General features: G+C 38.0%; 1 protein-coding gene across 8 annotated transcripts in view; it reads left to right on the top strand.

The window, feature by feature from the left end:
* The window catches only part of LOC103176881 (protocadherin-9), a 397,017-nt gene that overhangs the window by 50,306 nt on the left and 329,582 nt on the right, over window positions 1-17,129 (top strand). The window contains exon 2 of one of the 8 annotated variants that reach the window (XM_042333965.1): window positions 8,873-8,886. The exons of the other annotated variants lie outside the window; for them this stretch is intronic. Coding sequence (XP_042189899.1) covers window positions 8,873-8,886 — 14 coding nt within the window. The remainder of the gene's footprint in view (window positions 1-8,872; window positions 8,887-17,129) is intronic. 8 annotated transcript variants of the gene reach the window in all.

The following is a 17,129-nucleotide window of genomic DNA, read 5'->3' as shown; positions in this document are numbered from 1 at the left end:
CCCTCTGCCCTGTTTCCTTCTTACTCATTTTCAGATCACACCTGAAGATCTTCCTCTTTGATTGTGTCGACAGTTACCTTCCTCCCCTCTCTCCCTGGCTCGGCATCAAGCTTCACCACTCTTAAATTGCTCTGAGATGTTACCCATGTGAAGGATGCTCTATCAATACATGTTTTTGTCATTGTTTGGGGCTTTGGTGCCACTTTGTGAAGCCCTTCTGAGATGTCCTCCTGACTTGAAAGGTTCTATATCAAATGCAAGGATTATTATTATTAACGTTGGGGCCTTACCGAACTAGCACCCAGGAAATTAAATAGTGTAGTGCAGTCAGTTCCGAAATAGAGTATTGTACACAAACAATCGTTCTATGAAGAGTTTGCTTGATGGACCAAATAGCCTTTACATATTAAGGCTTTATTTTGCTCTGAATATTCAACAGGATCTATAGTTACATTTAAATCTTTGGTTAAAGATATCTAGGAGGAAGGATATTTTAGTTTCAGTGAACAATATTTGAATGGTGAATTAACACAGCTAAAATAAAGTATTTCTTTGTTTGGTGGAAGAATCAGTGATGACATGAATACACAAACAGTGTTGCCAAGCTACACTTTTTCATACAGTTTTGTAGGAGACTATTGGCATTCAATTAACAGTAACAAGGTAGGCCAGGTAGATTTTTTTAAACAGTTCATATTTTATTGATGACAACACTCATAAAATATGGGTTGAAGAAAAAAATCAGGTGGTAATCTAGTGCTAGGCTGGGACGAGGGCAGATTGAAGAATGTAAAGTATTTTATAGTAATCCTTGCATTTGATATCGTGCCTTATCATGTCAGTAAGATGTATCAAAGCCCTTCAGAGAATATACTGTAAAGTGAATTGACTGTATATTTTGTGGGCGAAAGGTGGCAGCCATTTGCGCACAGCAGTGTCCCACAAACAATCATGGATTGAATGACCACATGTTTTTTGAGGGATTATTACCCCTGTCTTTGGGACAAATCTTCCCCTTTCATTGAACTGAGTGAGCATCAGTGCTCACTCAGTTCAATGAAAGGGGAAGCACTTAGTGTCACCACACAATCCTAAACCTTTTAAATTTTCCATTACACTTCAATCACAGTGTAAAATGTTTTATTTTCAAGTAAAAATGTAGGCTTGTGTTGCCGTTAGTTTTAATACAACTATGCATGACCATAATTGCTGAGTGTTGAATTTATCAAAAGATCTCCCTGGCTCAACTGTTATTAAAATTCCAAATACAGTATTAAACAGAACAAAATGGTAAAAACACAATTGGAACATATGATTAAAATTGCCTTTTAATATCATTAATGGATGTTCAGCTATTGTGACCATTGTTTAAGACTCAATCTCACTGCATATTACACAGTGGTGACATACTGTAGTTAAAACCTTTTAGGCATTAGTCATTTAAATGTTGTTAAGTCAACATCATTCAAACTGAAATCTACTAATCAGTGTACAAATTTTACTAACCAACGCAGGCAAAGGGCGAAGGCCCGTATTGCGGGATAGGTTTAAGGTTGGAAAGGGTAGGAGAGAGAATATACCAAATTCAAGAAGTGGTTAGGTGATGTCAGTTTTAGAATAATAATAATAATAATATTTCTATAATAATCCTTGCATTTGATCTCGCAATTCATATTACATAACATATCAATCCCAAACATAAACACAAGTGAGCAAAGACAGCACCAGAGCAGCAGGATGACAGGAGGTCACTGATGTAGGTTTATAATAATAATAATAATAATCCTTGCATTTGATATAGCGCTTTTCACGTCGGGAGGACGTCCCAAAGCGCTTCACAGACACACTGTAAAGTGAATTGACTGTATATTTGTGGGCGAACGCGGCAGCCAATTGCGCACAGCAATGTCCCACAAACAGTCATGGATTGAAAATGACCAATTTATTAGGTTTGGTCAAAGTCACAAAAACATTTGAAAATTAAGATGAGAATTCTAAATTCGATCCGTTAGGTGACCAACTTTTTTGATTGACCAACCCCCAAAAATGTTCTTCATTGAATATTTCTTGATTTATGGCCACACCATAAATATGGCTAAATACAGGCAGTTCTATAGCTCAGTGGTTAGAGCACTCGCCTTGCAAGCAAGACACTGAGTTCAATTCCCGGCAGGGTGAAACTTTGGGCAAGTTTCCTTACTCCACACGCCTGATAATGATCCCTCAAGAAGAAAAAAAACAACAATAATAAATTGGTCACTTCAATCCACGACTGTTTGTGGGACACTGCTGTGGCAATTGGCTGCCACGTTTCGCCCACAAATATACAGTCAATTCACTTTATAGTGTATTCTGTGAAGCGCTTTGAGACATCTAGAAGACGTGAAAAGCACTATATGAAATGCAAGGATTATTATTAAGGATTATTATTATTCAGTGGACACAAAATATTGATTTAACACAGACTTACCTAGAGCAGTGTGAATGTTCGACGGGTGAGAGACCTGGGCTCGATTCCCAGCAGGGCGAAACATTGGGCAAGTTTCCTTACTCCACATGTCTCTGCTTACCTAGAGTAAGCAGGAATCCAGTTGTTAGCGGATTGGCGGATTGTTTTTCCGGGGGTAATAATCCCTTCACAACAAATATAAATGTAAAAAATAATAATAATAATAATGATTTGGTCACTCAATCCACAGCTGTTTGTGGGACACTGCCTTGCGCAATTGGCTGCCGAGTTTCTACCATAAAAAGTATATTCTGTGAAGCGCCTTGAGACATCTCAAAGATGTGATTAGGTGCTAAATCATATGCACAAATTATTATTGTTATTATAATATCTGAACCCCTGAATTTTGAGAAATGTATTGCATTTCACTAGAAGCAAATCCTTGTCTTTTAGCATAGTATTTTGCAAATAAATACTGTATTATGTTCTTGTCTTCACAATGGTGCTGTTTTATATTCCACTAAAACCAGGAAACCTCTTTTTAAGTCAAGACAAATCCTGATTTTACAAACAAATATCCACATGTATGAATTAATAGAAGTGATTAAAAGTGGATAACGCAGATCCTATTTCGGGGGAAGCTGGAGTGAGAGAACTGACACTGGAGAGAATGGAGCTAGGTAAAATGAATGCTGGATAGAATTAACAAATTCCTAAAGCATCTCGATGTGCAGCCACAGTTTTAAGAACAGCATTGTTCTATTCACAAAATTGTCTCCAAGGCTACCTGTGGGTGGGTGAGAAAAAAAAAGTTGTCTGGTTGGCAAGTCAGGAAGCTATAGTCTCTTGTCAAAAACAATTATTTTGAGTGAAATTCACTATTCTTATTTAATGTGCTCTTCTTTGGAGACTGCTTAAAGTATTGGTTTTGTTTGCTTGTTAAAAATCAGGATCTTTATTGGAATATAAAGAGAAGTTAAATGTTATTTATTAAGCAAATATGTATTATCAGTATTATTTTGAAGATGGTGAATCTTCTGTATTACATTATCCTTAATAACCTGATCTCCTAGGAGGTCAAAAGTCACAACCCAATATGCTGAAAGATCCTATATCAGTGCCTAGCCTCTTGTCATGCCCTATGTCACCTAGCACTAATCTACAAAAGTGAAAAGAAGTAACCATCATGAAAACAAAATCCTAACACTACACATTATAATAATAATAATCCTTACATCTGACATAGCGCATTATCATGTCTTCAAGACATCTCAAAGCGCTTCACAGATTATACTGTAAAGTGTAGTGACTGTTTATTTTGTGGGCAAAACGGTAGTAATTTCATTTTATGAAAGACGTTCGATGTGATAATTTTCACATTCAAATCCAATTAAGATCCTAGGCTGGTGGGAGCATAGATTTTCTGTTTCTTTGCCAGACAACAGACAAACGATAAGTATTTGTTTGAACAAAAATCAGTTGAAAAGCCACTCTAGTAGTTGGAACTTTTTTTTTAAAAAAACACATCCGTTGCTTCTGAAAGCAAAATGGGACCATTCCAGCAGAATCAAGCAGGCTGGGAAACCACTGAGAGGCATTGGTCCAAAATGCCTCTCAGTGACCAAAGATTTTGGTCTCTTCAATCCATGACTGTTTGTGGGACACTGCTGTGCGCAATTGGCTGCTGCATTTCGCCCACAAAATATACAGTCAATTCACTGCAATATATTCTGTGAAGCGCTTTGAAACATCTCAGTGATGTGATAAGGCGCTATTTCAAATGCAAGGACTATTATTATTATTATTTTTGTCTCAGAAGTCATAGGAATATGTAATACTTTAAAGACAGGCTGTCAACATTTTGCTGTAACAGTGACTGTTGGGAAGAAGACAGACCCCAAAGTGAATGAAGCAACCTCCTTGAACTGTAAAATATCTAGGGTAAAAATAATGTATATCCTGATGTGACTTCAGCATTGCAGTCTCATCTCAAGGTTCAGATGACAGCTATGAAAGACGTCAGCTTTTCTCTTGAAGTTGAAAATGTCATTTGAATCAATCATTGGGATGATTGCTTTGAAATAGCTAACCGATATCCATTTCTTCTCTAAAATATAACCCGTTAAAAATTGTGTTATGTTCAGTAAACCATTTTTGTCCTGTCAGGTGATCCTATTACACATCTAGCACAATATGGTGGTCTTGTAAAACCCTCATTTCCTGTTTTGTGCTGTTATATCACATGGTCTCTCTGTTTCTATCTGTATTACATTCTGTTTGAATCTCAAAGATGGTCTGTTATCATTTTTGCAACTATAGCTGTCACTAGCTGTCCTTGGAATTAGATGCAGACTAATTTACCAATTGACTAATATTCACAAACCATATTTGTTGAGTTAATTTCAACGTTTGGTTTGTAACTTTCGGTCTGTGAAATTTCAGAAGTTGCAATTAAACAGAACAAATCCAGGTTGTAAATATTTTCAATTTGAAGCTAGTACTGTATTTCGGTTTCATTACTATATTGTATGTCAGAACACTTGACTTGGTTCACAAGTTGCATGACATGAATAGCTATTACTTCCTATCTGTACTTGTTTGGTGTGGAGGAAAACACCATATACAAGTATAGTCTTTGGTAATACAGGACAGCTCAATGTTAATAATTTAAGAATAGACTGCATCTGGTCGTATTTAACGTAATCTGGTCTTTGAAGGCACAGTGGATCCATCCCCTAAACACAAAAAAACAGCATTTGTTATATTACCATAAAGATGCTTTATAGGTCAGGATTATTATACAGCCTGAAAGTGAAATTGAATTTGACTGTGAATTGATTTAGATCTTGCAGAGAATGAAAAAGTACAAGAAATAGATATTTAATGTTGGAACATTGGGATTAAAGGAGCTTCCGTTTTAGTTGTTTTAATGCGTCTGAGATTGAAATGGCAGTGTGTGATTAAGAGATTCTCTTTTTGTAATAGCTCAGTATTTAATGTAACACTGCACTTCACTAACTGTTTGAACAAAAAGTGCTACTGACCTATTTTAGCTGTGCAGTTATTATTTGGAATTTAAAACAATATGCTGCATAATTTTAGATTTTCACTTCAAATATTCACCTCGATGACCATCTTCCCCCCACCCCCTCCCCCCATGTCCAATTATTTTAATTTCCATTTATATAAATATTCAAACAATAAACTGGCTTATTTCAAAATATCTGGGTCAGAGCAAGATTATATTTAATAATTTATAAACCATGTTGATTCCCATTATTTTCTGTGGATTTGGTTCTGACCCATTATTGTGTTTTTGCTTCAATAAGTATCAGATATTTGCTGTGTTCAACACCCAATGTTGAAATCTTCAAAGGACTCTGAACATTCAAACTAACATTATCAACGTCTGTTCAGCAGATAGCATATCTTTTTATATTCTGTACTGGCTACAAGAACAAATCACTTCTTTTACTCATTTTTATATATTTTGAACCTTTAAAATGTTGAAAATTAAATCTAGGATTGGAAAATGTAAGTGCAGTACGTGGCTGGAGTTTGTGGAAAGACTGATATGCTTTGTTATTATTTAAGCATTGTTGCTCAGGCGGGACACCAATATTCCAGGACATTGCTGATGACAGCACAGCCAGCCTGGTTCATCGGCAGGACCTAGAAGGGGAGACCAGTTACTGGAGGCAGGGAGTCTTCCTACTCAGCTCTTGTTAACCCTGCAAGCCAAAACGCTAACGGGGAGGGTGGTCCTTGCTGGACAAGCAGCAGGAAAGCTGCTGGACAGCACTATCAATGGCAAGCAATGCGGTTTTAGCCGGTTAGACTCCACCAGTATCTCAACACACACTCTGGGGTCCCCAAGCCTTATCTGTTGCCAACCTGCGCCTAATACTTTCTGACTCATCTCAAACCTGCCCTTCCTGGCCAAAATTTTGGAATGCATTGTTGCAAATCAACTTTGCTCACACCTCTCCCTCCACTCCCTACTTCAAACCCTCCAGTCCAGTTTTCGCCCTGCCAACAGCACAGAAACAGCGCTCGTCGAAGTAACAAATGGTGTCCTCTCTCTCTGTGACCGGGGCTCCATCTGCCTCCTTGTTCTCCTGGACGTCTCCACCGTGTTCGACTCAGTCTATCACTCCATCCTCCTCTACTGCAATTGCATGGTTCAATCCTACTTGACTAACCGACAATACATCTCGGCAAATGGTTTTTCCTCTGGCCCCCGCCCGGTCACCTGTGGGTACCCCAAAGCTCCATCCTTGGCCATCTTCTTTCCTTATCTACATGCTTGTTCTTGGCAATGTCATCCGCAGACTTGGGGATAACGCCCAAATCTACTTCTCCTTCAGCTGTGACTCCCAGTCCACTGATGTCCTATCAGCTTGCTTGACGGACATCATGGCTGGTATGAGTGCAAATTTTCTGCAGTTGAATGTCGGAAAGACGGAAGCCATATTCATTGGCTCCTATCAATGTCTTCTCTCCTGAGGGTTTGAATTCCTCAACCTTCCCGGGCTCTCACTCAGACTCACCGAACCCGTGCGCAATTTATTGTTGTTGTTGAAATTAGGTAAGTAGGATGCATCCCTCCAGGGAGAGAGTGTGCATTGCTTTCCAATGATCTATCTCTGGGATTTCCATGTGCATGGAAATCTCAGCTTGGTTTGGATACTCTTAAGCATGGTGATGGGTTTCTGCATGTGTTAGACACCCAGCTGACACCCCAAAAATTGTGAGCTAGTGGATTAGTGCTAACTTTCAGTTATCAACTAGATGACATTTTCTGTAAGTTTCCCAAGAGCTGTCTTGAGTTACTGCAGAAACAAATGCTTAGACCTAATTCATTCTGTGCTGGAACTCCATGCTACTGTTGTGGTTGATCTGCAGTGCAGTCACAAAAGGGTTCAGTAAGGGAGCTGACTAGGCAGCACAGGTAAATGTGCCTTGTTTTTTCTCATTAATTTCCTCACAAATCAAAATCCTCCAATATGCATGGATTCTATTTTAAAAGCACTTTTGCTGCATAAGCACTGGAGTCCTGAAGCTTAGTGGTTAGAGCACTTTTCTCGCAAGCAAGAGACCTGGGTTCGATTCCTGGCAGGGCAAGTTTCTTTACTCTACACGCATGATAATAATCTCTCAAGAAAAAAACAATAATAAATTGGTCACTTCAATCCACGACTGTTTGTGGGACACTGCTGTGCGCAATTGGCTGCTGAGTTTCGCCCACAAAATACACAGTCAATTCACTTTACAGTATATTCTGCGAAGTGCTTTGAGACGTCTGGAAGACGCGAGAAGCGCTATATCAATTGTAAGGATTATTATTATAACCATACACACATTGGCTACATTGAGGACTTGACATTGTGATAATTTAAGCAGTTTAGAGATGCCAACAATGCTGTCAGTCAACACCTGCTCGTAATCTACCAATTTGTTTGAAAAATATTCAAACCAATTGGATACAGCTCTCAACTTCAAAACTTCTCTTTAAAGAAGTATTCCCTCTGCACAAAAGGTTGTTTTTATAATCATCATTCAACTTGATTTTGTGTCTAATTTATGCTGATTTTAATAGCTGAACTTGGATCTGCAATTACCATTCTTATCAACTGGAACACTGTTTCAGCTGCAGAGCTGTGCTCTCACTAAATTTAAATGTCTAAGGATACTTTACAAGTTTTGGGGAAATGGCCAGAAGGAGGCTTTCTTGTACGGCCTTTTATCTGTGGGAAGTGAGCAGTTAAACTTTTCAAAGAGGCTCAGTTACCTGACGTGAAAGGAGGCATTTTCCAATGAGAATTAGATATTACCACTCTGTGTAAAGTCTCGTTTTCCAAGAAGTTCACCCTATGGGAACTGCATAGGGTTTCACTTAATGCCTTCCAGCAAACTGCGCTTTCTTGGAAGGTAGCAAAGTGTTCATGAGATGTAATAGTTGTTAACTCCATGTATGTAGTGTAGTACTGAAACTCATTCTTGTTTAGCAGAGCAAGAGAACATCTTGATATTATTACACTTGGAAGTAGTTAGCACGAAACTAAAGTTTAAAAAATGTATTTTGCATTGTAACCCTAGTGCAGGGATGGAGAGTCAACTTCTCAAAAAAAAATACACTTTTATTTGTGGTAGTTGAGAGACTTTAGACAGCAGCCTGGAATTACAGTGATGCAGAGTGGACTATGTAACCCCAGGGTGAGTGGAAGAAAAATGTGCATGTCACACATCTGCAGAGCTCCATTAAGCCAGTACCCAAATGCTTCTTCATTCTTAATGTTCGTATTGAACCTAAAAGCCCATGGCATTTGCAAGCCTTAAGGGCAATTGAATGGACAGCCCAAGAACTTTATTTTCAGACCTAAATTTAAGTTTGTACAACAACAATAACTTGCATTTATATAGTGCTCTTCACATGGGTAGTATCCTGGATCGTTACAACAGCAGTGAGCAGAAAAAACTTTGTGACCACCCTTTCTTGCTGATCTCTCTCTGTCCTAGTTAATGCAGATATTGGTCAGCAAACTAGTATAGAGTTTCTCAGTAAGACATGAAAATTGGATCAAATTGATACAAAGTGTGCAGTACAATTGGGCGACTAAACCTGCTGACTTATTGAATACCTCCTTTTTCTCTGTACTTTCTGCCAGCACATTGTGCCTCCCATTGCTAAGGTAACTCAAAGTGTGAATTTCATTCCTGTATGTTAACCATCTTGGTATTGCCCATTTCTTTAATTTTTTTTCTTTTTGATGGTCGTATTTTCACGACCTTATAACAACCTTGTACTGGTTGTAAACATATTGTGTAAAAAGAGATGGCCTTTTTGTAACTGTTTGGGTCATTTAGGGATGATGAATAGCATTTTGCTTCAGCTGTTCATGCCATCATGGTCCATTTTTGCTGTTGGGTAGATTGGTTTTGTAATTGAGCCTTTGACTAAAACCATTACTCCAGCCATTCTGGGTAAGAAATTTTCTCACACTGTTAAGTGTAAATTCAATGTGTTCTTAGCAGTAAGATTTTCCTCAGCACAAATCTTCACAATCGCCACATTTAATTGTTGGCGTGAGAAATCTCCGCCTCTAATTTTATAATGTGTGTGATTCAATCAAGAAATAAAATTTGGTTTTCCCTCACTACTTCTGGCTCAGTTGGTCGGACTCTCGTCTCTGAGTCATAAGACTGTGGGTTCAGGTCCCACGTCGATATTTGGATCCCATGTAGTCTGTGCTGCATGGTCAGAGGTGCTATCCTTTAGATGTGATGTTAAACCAACATCTCATCTGCCTGTTGAGATACACACTAAAGATCCCATGGCACTATAGTAATATTGGATCCTTGTATTGGATATAGCGCCTTAACACGTCGTCGTGACTTCCAAATTAAGATTAAATTCTAGAGTTTTCAACATTGCCAAACTAGGCAGCTTTTGGGGTTTATGATGTAGCCCCTGACTTTTCTGAGCTCAGTTTTCCTGTTGCAGTGCAGACATGCTAGAATACTTCTTCCTTCCAAAGGATGAGGGTCATATTAAGATGCAGCTATGTGGATTTTTAACATCACATTACCCAGTATCTTGGCCAATCTGCCCACTTGTTCAATGTAATTGTTGATGTAGTTGCTAATGTATAATTTGCAAAGCTACATTGTAACAAGAAAAGAATGTGTAATTAAATTGCCATTGCCATTTATGAGTGTGCTGAACAAGATTTTTTTCTACTTTGGAAGAAAGAAATCTGCTGCTTCAGTCTTTGATTTCTCTCCCCAGGCGCCAGCCCCTCCAGCTGGTTTGCACAGATTACAGTACTTGCTGAGATATTGAATCCCAGACAAGGAAACTTTTTTTTCTACTTAGGCCATTTATTTAAAAAATGTGAATGCAAAATGAATATGACATTTAATTGTGTTATTATTCAGCAAAATACATACCACTGAATCTTTACCAAACGGATGGAACACCCATTTTCCACTGTGAAAAGTCACAGTAAATTGTAGCTCTGTCTTCTATTATATTTTGTCCTAAAATGACAAGAATGTGATTGAAATGAAAAACAGTTAAACTGTGTAAATATGCTGCAGTCCTGAAGCACCTGGGAGCAATCTCTGAGTGAACACTCTTAAGTCATAACCTGAGCCAATAGAAAATTGTGGAAATATTTGCCCAAAATGTAGAAGAGACAGACATACTCACACACATGCATACAGAGGAGAGAGAGACACAGATACAATGATACATACAGAGGAAAGAGACACTTAACAGACACTCACAAATACACACACATAGATAGAAAGACACACTCGCATAGAGACACTCACAAATGCATAGAGGGAGACACCACTCACATAAAGACACTCACAGACGCATAAAGATAGAGACGCTCACAGATAATCTCAACGTTGGGGCCTCTGAGTGGAGCGAAGTCAATTGCCCGCTTGTGACACACCGCTGATGCGTGTCTGGGGCCACTCCGCCCATATTAGCGTCGGATAAACAGCGCAAGAGGCCCAGGCGCCAGTAACATAACTTTTTTGTGCATTTATAGCGGAGGTTTTTTTTATAGCGGTCATACTTTTCTATTAACCTAGGTCATAACCTAACTTACTGTTGTAGCTTTTATGTTAATTAGACAAACACCCATCAGTGTGATGGCAGTTCCCGTAACCTCACTCTCTCTTGCTTTTATCTCTATGATGATATAAAACTCTGTTCTCTTATGGCCATCAACCCTTGCAGAGCTGTATGATCTTAGGATTGATAATTACTTTTTTCTGGTCGTTTCTGACCCAATCTGAATATCTGACACCTGCAACCACAATTCTTTTTTTTAAAAAAGTGGATATCACAGTGCAAACCAGTGGTTTTCAGACTAATGTATCACGTGATTTTTTACATTTGAATGTAAAGAGAAGCACAACTGTAGGCAGAATGCAACCAAATACAACGCTTACACTGGACAATAAAGCATTAAATAGTTTCTCAATGGATTATTTTACCCTTGAATGGATCACATCCTTACTTTTAACTTTTTTGTTCAATTGTCCAAATTGCTTTCCTGCTAGTTTGGTGAATAGTTTTTTTGGATCTTTCTCTGAATTGATTGATGTTATGAATTCTCTGCCTTTGTGAAAGAGAACTGGAGCATTTATGTTGACAAGTAGCAGCTTGTGTGAATGGAAACAACGTTTAACCCCTTTATTCCTTTTATTTTGGGTCAGACGCACGTGGAAATCCGTCACCATACTTAAGAGTTTCCAAACCAGACCGAGAGCTCCACATGTATATGTCACCTACACACAGAAATGCCTTGTGTATGGAATGCACAAGCTCTTTCTGGAGGGATCCACCCTGATTACCTTATTCTGAAGATATTAAGTGCAGATTGGAAAAAGTTGAGGCTTATGGCCCTCAGAGTGTGTATTAGGGTATTGTTGGAGTTTAACAGCTAAACGCAAGTAGCTTGCCATCGACCACGCTCTCCAGCAAGCTTCCTGCTGTTCCCCAGCCTCATCAGCTCCCACCCCTTCTTTGGGTGCCCAACCAAATGTGAACACTTTGAGATGACCCACTATGAAAGGTGCTATGCAAATTTAAATTGTAGTGTTCAGCTAGGACCACCCTATACGTTGGGGTTTTCATTTAGAGTTAACAGGAAGAATTCTTGCCTCTAGTAACTGAGATTGTTTCCATTTGACTCCTCTTAACCCTACAGACTTTTGTTCCTTTGAAATCTGGGTTTCAGACAACTTAAGATACATTCACATGCAGAAATAAGGCAGGACCAGGCAATAAATAAAATCGTCCTGATTGTTACACTCTAACAAAGGTTTAAAACCTTTACAACTCACAAACAAAATTCTTGGTTACTGCACCATTGTAAAGGGGTGACCATTCAGTTGTAGACTGGTACAATATATTAATTAGCACTCGCTATTTAGATCAAAGGCTTGATGACACAATTAGAATTGCAATAATTCTCTGAATCTTAATATTGAGAGAACATCAGATCAAAGAGACGTTTGCTGTCTAATTTTTAAATTGAATAACTACCTTGCTTTCAACTCTTAGTCGATTGGTGCATCACTTTTCCGGGGGTAATAATCCCTTCAAAAAATATATATATTTGGTCACTCAATCCACAACTATTTGTGGGACCCTGTTGTGTGCAATTGGCTGCCGAACTTTGCCCACAAAATGTACAGTTGACTCACTTTACAGTATATTCTATGAAGCGCTTTGAGACTTCTCGAAGACGTGATAAGGTGATATATCAAATGCAAGGATTATTATTATTAAACCTTTTGTATGTGCAGTCCGAAGCAGGGTATTGGATTTTTCCCACGATATAGTTTCAGGAATTAATCACAACTGCCATCTACTACAACTCTTTTCACAGCCATCAGTTAAAAATGCCTATCATCATGCCTCTCTGGACAAGGTATCATCTTGTGTATGGAGCTAATGGAGGTGCTTATTGTCTTCTGACAAAGTCTGTTTTGATATGAAGTCTTCACTGGTAATAATAAAATCATTCATTTAAAATCATTTGCTTTTCAAATATGTTAATTATATTAGTTTGTACTTGATCACTAGGCAGTTAGAGAGATTTTGTATGTCCCTCCAGGAAGTGTGTGCATTCCATTCAAGACCCAAGGAATTTCCATATGTTGGTGGAATACACGTGTGCAACTCTCTGGATTGGATACTCTTTGGGGTCTAGTTTCAGTGCCTTGGAACGTCCTATCGACAAGAAAGGTGCTATACGAATGTGATTTGTTGTCTTCGTTGTTGTTTGCTAAATTTGGAAATTAGATTTTAATCGGTCAAATTGTGACATTTATGGCAAAATCACAATGCCCAAATTGGCAATTTATAAAAAAGGACGGCAGAAAATTTGAACCCGTTACTTTCCTAATCTGTATGGCTCAGTTACACAATAAATACTTTTGCTGACCCATCGGAGGACTTTACAAAGTGTTTTTAAGGGTGCAACTCTATCAGTTCAGAAATTGATCATGTGAGAATGACTTGTTACTTCAATCTACAGTACAGCAACATTGTTGTCATCCAGTGAATAATCTGTTAGGCTAAGTGCTCAAATCACTGCTGCAGTGTTCACATCAGCAAGATCCAAATATTAGCCAATTGTTGAGGACCTGGGGCTCAGCTCTATGCTTGCCCACGGTAACTGGAATCGGAATTCAATCAGTTCCTAGAATATTCAATTTCTGTAAACTATTACACATTTCCACTTCTGTTTCAGTATTGATTCACATTTAATTCACATAACATTCTACTTGTATTTTTTTCTTAAAAAAACATCACCCAAAGGTTGGGAGATTTTTGTTCAGTTAATGTGAATTAAATGCTTTTTTTTGAACATTAATTCCTATTGGAATTATTTTGACACGTACAGTCTGTTTATATAAGACAATAATTTGCATTGTATTCATGTCGAAAGACACTTTGGCTATACAAAGTAACACAAATTGGATTTAGGGATTAGCAGCTTTAAATTGTGAATTCTCTACAATGCCATTCATTTTGTTTCTTCAAGACAATTCAAGGACAGTTTCTGACAATGTGTTCATATCTCGTGTGGCTGCCATAGCTCCCAAGCTTCCTGAAATGCATGTTTAAAGATTGATCACCTCATTTGCACAACAGAGCCTCTTTTTACCAATTGCCCATTTCTGGCTTTCTTTATTCTTTCTAAGAACTGAACTATATTTCTACAGGATTGTCATGTATAAGACCACAGGGAAGCATGGAACAAGAAAGGACTATTCAGTTATCAACCCCATTTGCCCCATACAAAAAGCTAACGTTTCACCCGATCATTCTATCTCCTGGGGAAAGGTACTTTTTAAAAAAAAAATTAAACAGCTATTTCATGATCTACAAATACATTAAAGCAATAATTCCGGATCATTTCTTAATTTCTTCATCTCTATTATTCAAGTCTGAATTTATTCCTCATACAGAAAACTTAACTTTAAACTCCCTTTCCACTCTCTTTCACACACTACAGACCAGTCCATTCACAAATTCTTTCCCATGTAATATTCTTCAATTCTGTTCTGACAGACACTGTACTTAACTAGTTCTTTCTCGAAAGGGTTAATCACCTCAAAATTAAGACCCATCTGCTAGGAATCTCTTAATGCTCACAGGTTGACTCCCATTCTCTTTTACAGTTTCACTATCTGTTCTGTCTGTAAGTAGTACAACAACAATTGTTTGCATCTATATTGTTCCCTTCATATATAATAATTTCTCAGAGGCTTTTGTAATGACGAGGATGGTAGTACCCACGATCCTGCTGGTGGAGCAGTTGCCCACTGGACAGTAAGAGTGAAACTGCTTTATAACATTGAATGTCATGTGGTTTCACTCATACTAAGAACCAGAGGTAAACTTGTCACACTAATTATACCAATAGAAAGGTGCTATTTCCTTTCTGATCTGCAGTTATAACTGGGTTCCGAAAATAAAATCATGGTAGAAATTGGAAAGTAATAGTACATCTGAATCCTGATATTAAGTGTCCAAGATGGAAAAACAGCCCCAGAAGGTTTCTCTTCTGTCTTTTAGTGTTTTTTTATTTATGTTAAAACTCTAAAGCTTACTGCTTCAGGCTTTCATTTGTAGAGAGAGAAAACTCTTATTTTAGAAACACCAAAGATGCAAGAGAAGTACAATGTAACAATTATCACTGGTGATCAATCGTGACCATTACCATATCACCAACAATTGTGGCACAAGCCAATTAAATTGTAGACTCATTGGATTGACTGTTTATATTGCTTTCTGTTTGCCCTCAATGACATTTTAGATTTTGTTTTGGTGCCGGAATATCCAATACAAATGAAGCAACGTTATCCAGTGCTGCTCCACTTGTTCAGTGTAAATTTACCTCTCCTAACACATCATTTTGCAATGTAAACTCCCTGGGAACTAACTCTCACTACAATCTAAGTCTAACAGGCCCAGGCTGACGTATAAAGTTCCATTCTCAATCCTGTGAACTCTGATGAACACTCAATTCAACTGAGTCTTTGGCTCACTCACTAAGAATTGAATTGTTTTGCTGACATGGGCGATATTCTTCCTGCAATTTGTGCGAGCTACAATTCCTGCATTTTACAGTAACTTTGAGATTCTGACAGTTCTATATAGCACTTGTCATAGCAGAGAGCAAAGATCCGCAAAATGAAGTTCATGGCAAGATTGGATTACTTTTTGAGATTTTTCAGAAGTTGATTCTTTTAAGCATGATACTTTTAAGGTATATATCTCCACTACCCATTCTTGTTCTTCTGAAACTGAAATGCTCAGGAGGCAATCTTGCCCAACGGTTTCTGCCAATTGTTCTATAACACCAGTAGCTCAAAAGTGAATAAACCTCAGAGTATTAATAATAATCATAATAATCCTTGCATTTGATAAAGCACTTTTCACGTCTTCTAGACATCTCAAAGCGCTTCACAGAATATGCTGTTAAATGAATTGACTGTATATTTGTGGGCAAAATGCGACTTCTACGCTCTTCTGTTGCCATTTCCTCACAGTGCCATTGCTCACATATCCAACTTTGCTTGAAGAACTTTCTCTCAGGTGATAAAGTAAGTGAGGTAGATAGTGTAAGTTGTATGCGTCTGTAAAAACAAAATGTTTGATGTACTGGCTGACTCTTATAATTCCAATCTGTTTTAACCTCTTATGAACAACTTAAACTTAGCCTTTTGTGAGCAGTGAAGAATGCTTAGTTCTTCTACTTTGTGGTTTGAGTGCTTCATTAAGTAAACAGGGACAGGTTATTGTTTACAATTAAGGAAAGATTTCTGCACAGCAGATGTGGATGGTAACAGAATTGCTGTTACTGCAGTTCCATGGTTGGCAATAAAATCTCACTCCGAGTTTCTTCTAATAATCACTTTTTAAGAACTCCAATAAAGGAAGCATCAATGGTTCTGTCACGAAGTGCAAAATCATTCAAATGTGCACTCCCCTGTTGCAGGCTTGAACATGATTTCTATAGTAATGTTCTCTAGCTTTCTTATAACTAAATCTGAAGGAGCACAGAACATCAGTTGGATGAATTATTAGAGGCCCTATTGCTCTTCGAGATATATATATATATATAAAATATATATCTGTATGGGTGTGTTTGTATGTATGTGTGATGTGCAAAAATAGCCGAAGGGAGAGGTCACAGAAAGGGTTGTAGATGACCTGCTCTCCCATGTCCCTGCCAACAGACTGAATTAAATATGAATGAGCTCTCCAGGGCAGCCCAGTATTGAGTGTTTCTTTGGTTTTGTTCCTGTCTTCCCCTCAGCACTTTTCTTCAGTCTTATGGCCCAAATCAGCAATTTGGCAACAGGAAGCATTTCTCCACCATTTACTGCGTTTAGCTAGAATAAAATTCAAGGTTAAAAATTCCAAGTTAGTAGTGGCAGAGATGGGCAGCAATATAATGACATTACACTATGTTCTGTAAAAGCACAAGTGTTGAGCAGGGCACTTCTTCAATGACTCTGTCCCTTTAATTCATCATCCAATATTTTCACAGCATTGTTTGGTAAGGGAGTGATTTTTCTGTTCATGTGAGAAATGCCTCTGCAATATTCACATACTAGGTTTGATTTGACAATTATT

Source organism: Callorhinchus milii, unplaced genomic scaffold, assembly GCF_018977255.1.
Source record: "Callorhinchus milii isolate IMCB2004 unplaced genomic scaffold, IMCB_Cmil_1.0 Scaffold4, whole genome shotgun sequence".
NCBI classification, from domain to species: Eukaryota; Metazoa; Chordata; class Chondrichthyes; order Chimaeriformes; family Callorhinchidae; genus Callorhinchus; species Callorhinchus milii.
The sequence above is the reverse complement of the archived record's forward strand: the minus strand, read 5'-3'. Positions and strand labels throughout refer to the sequence as shown.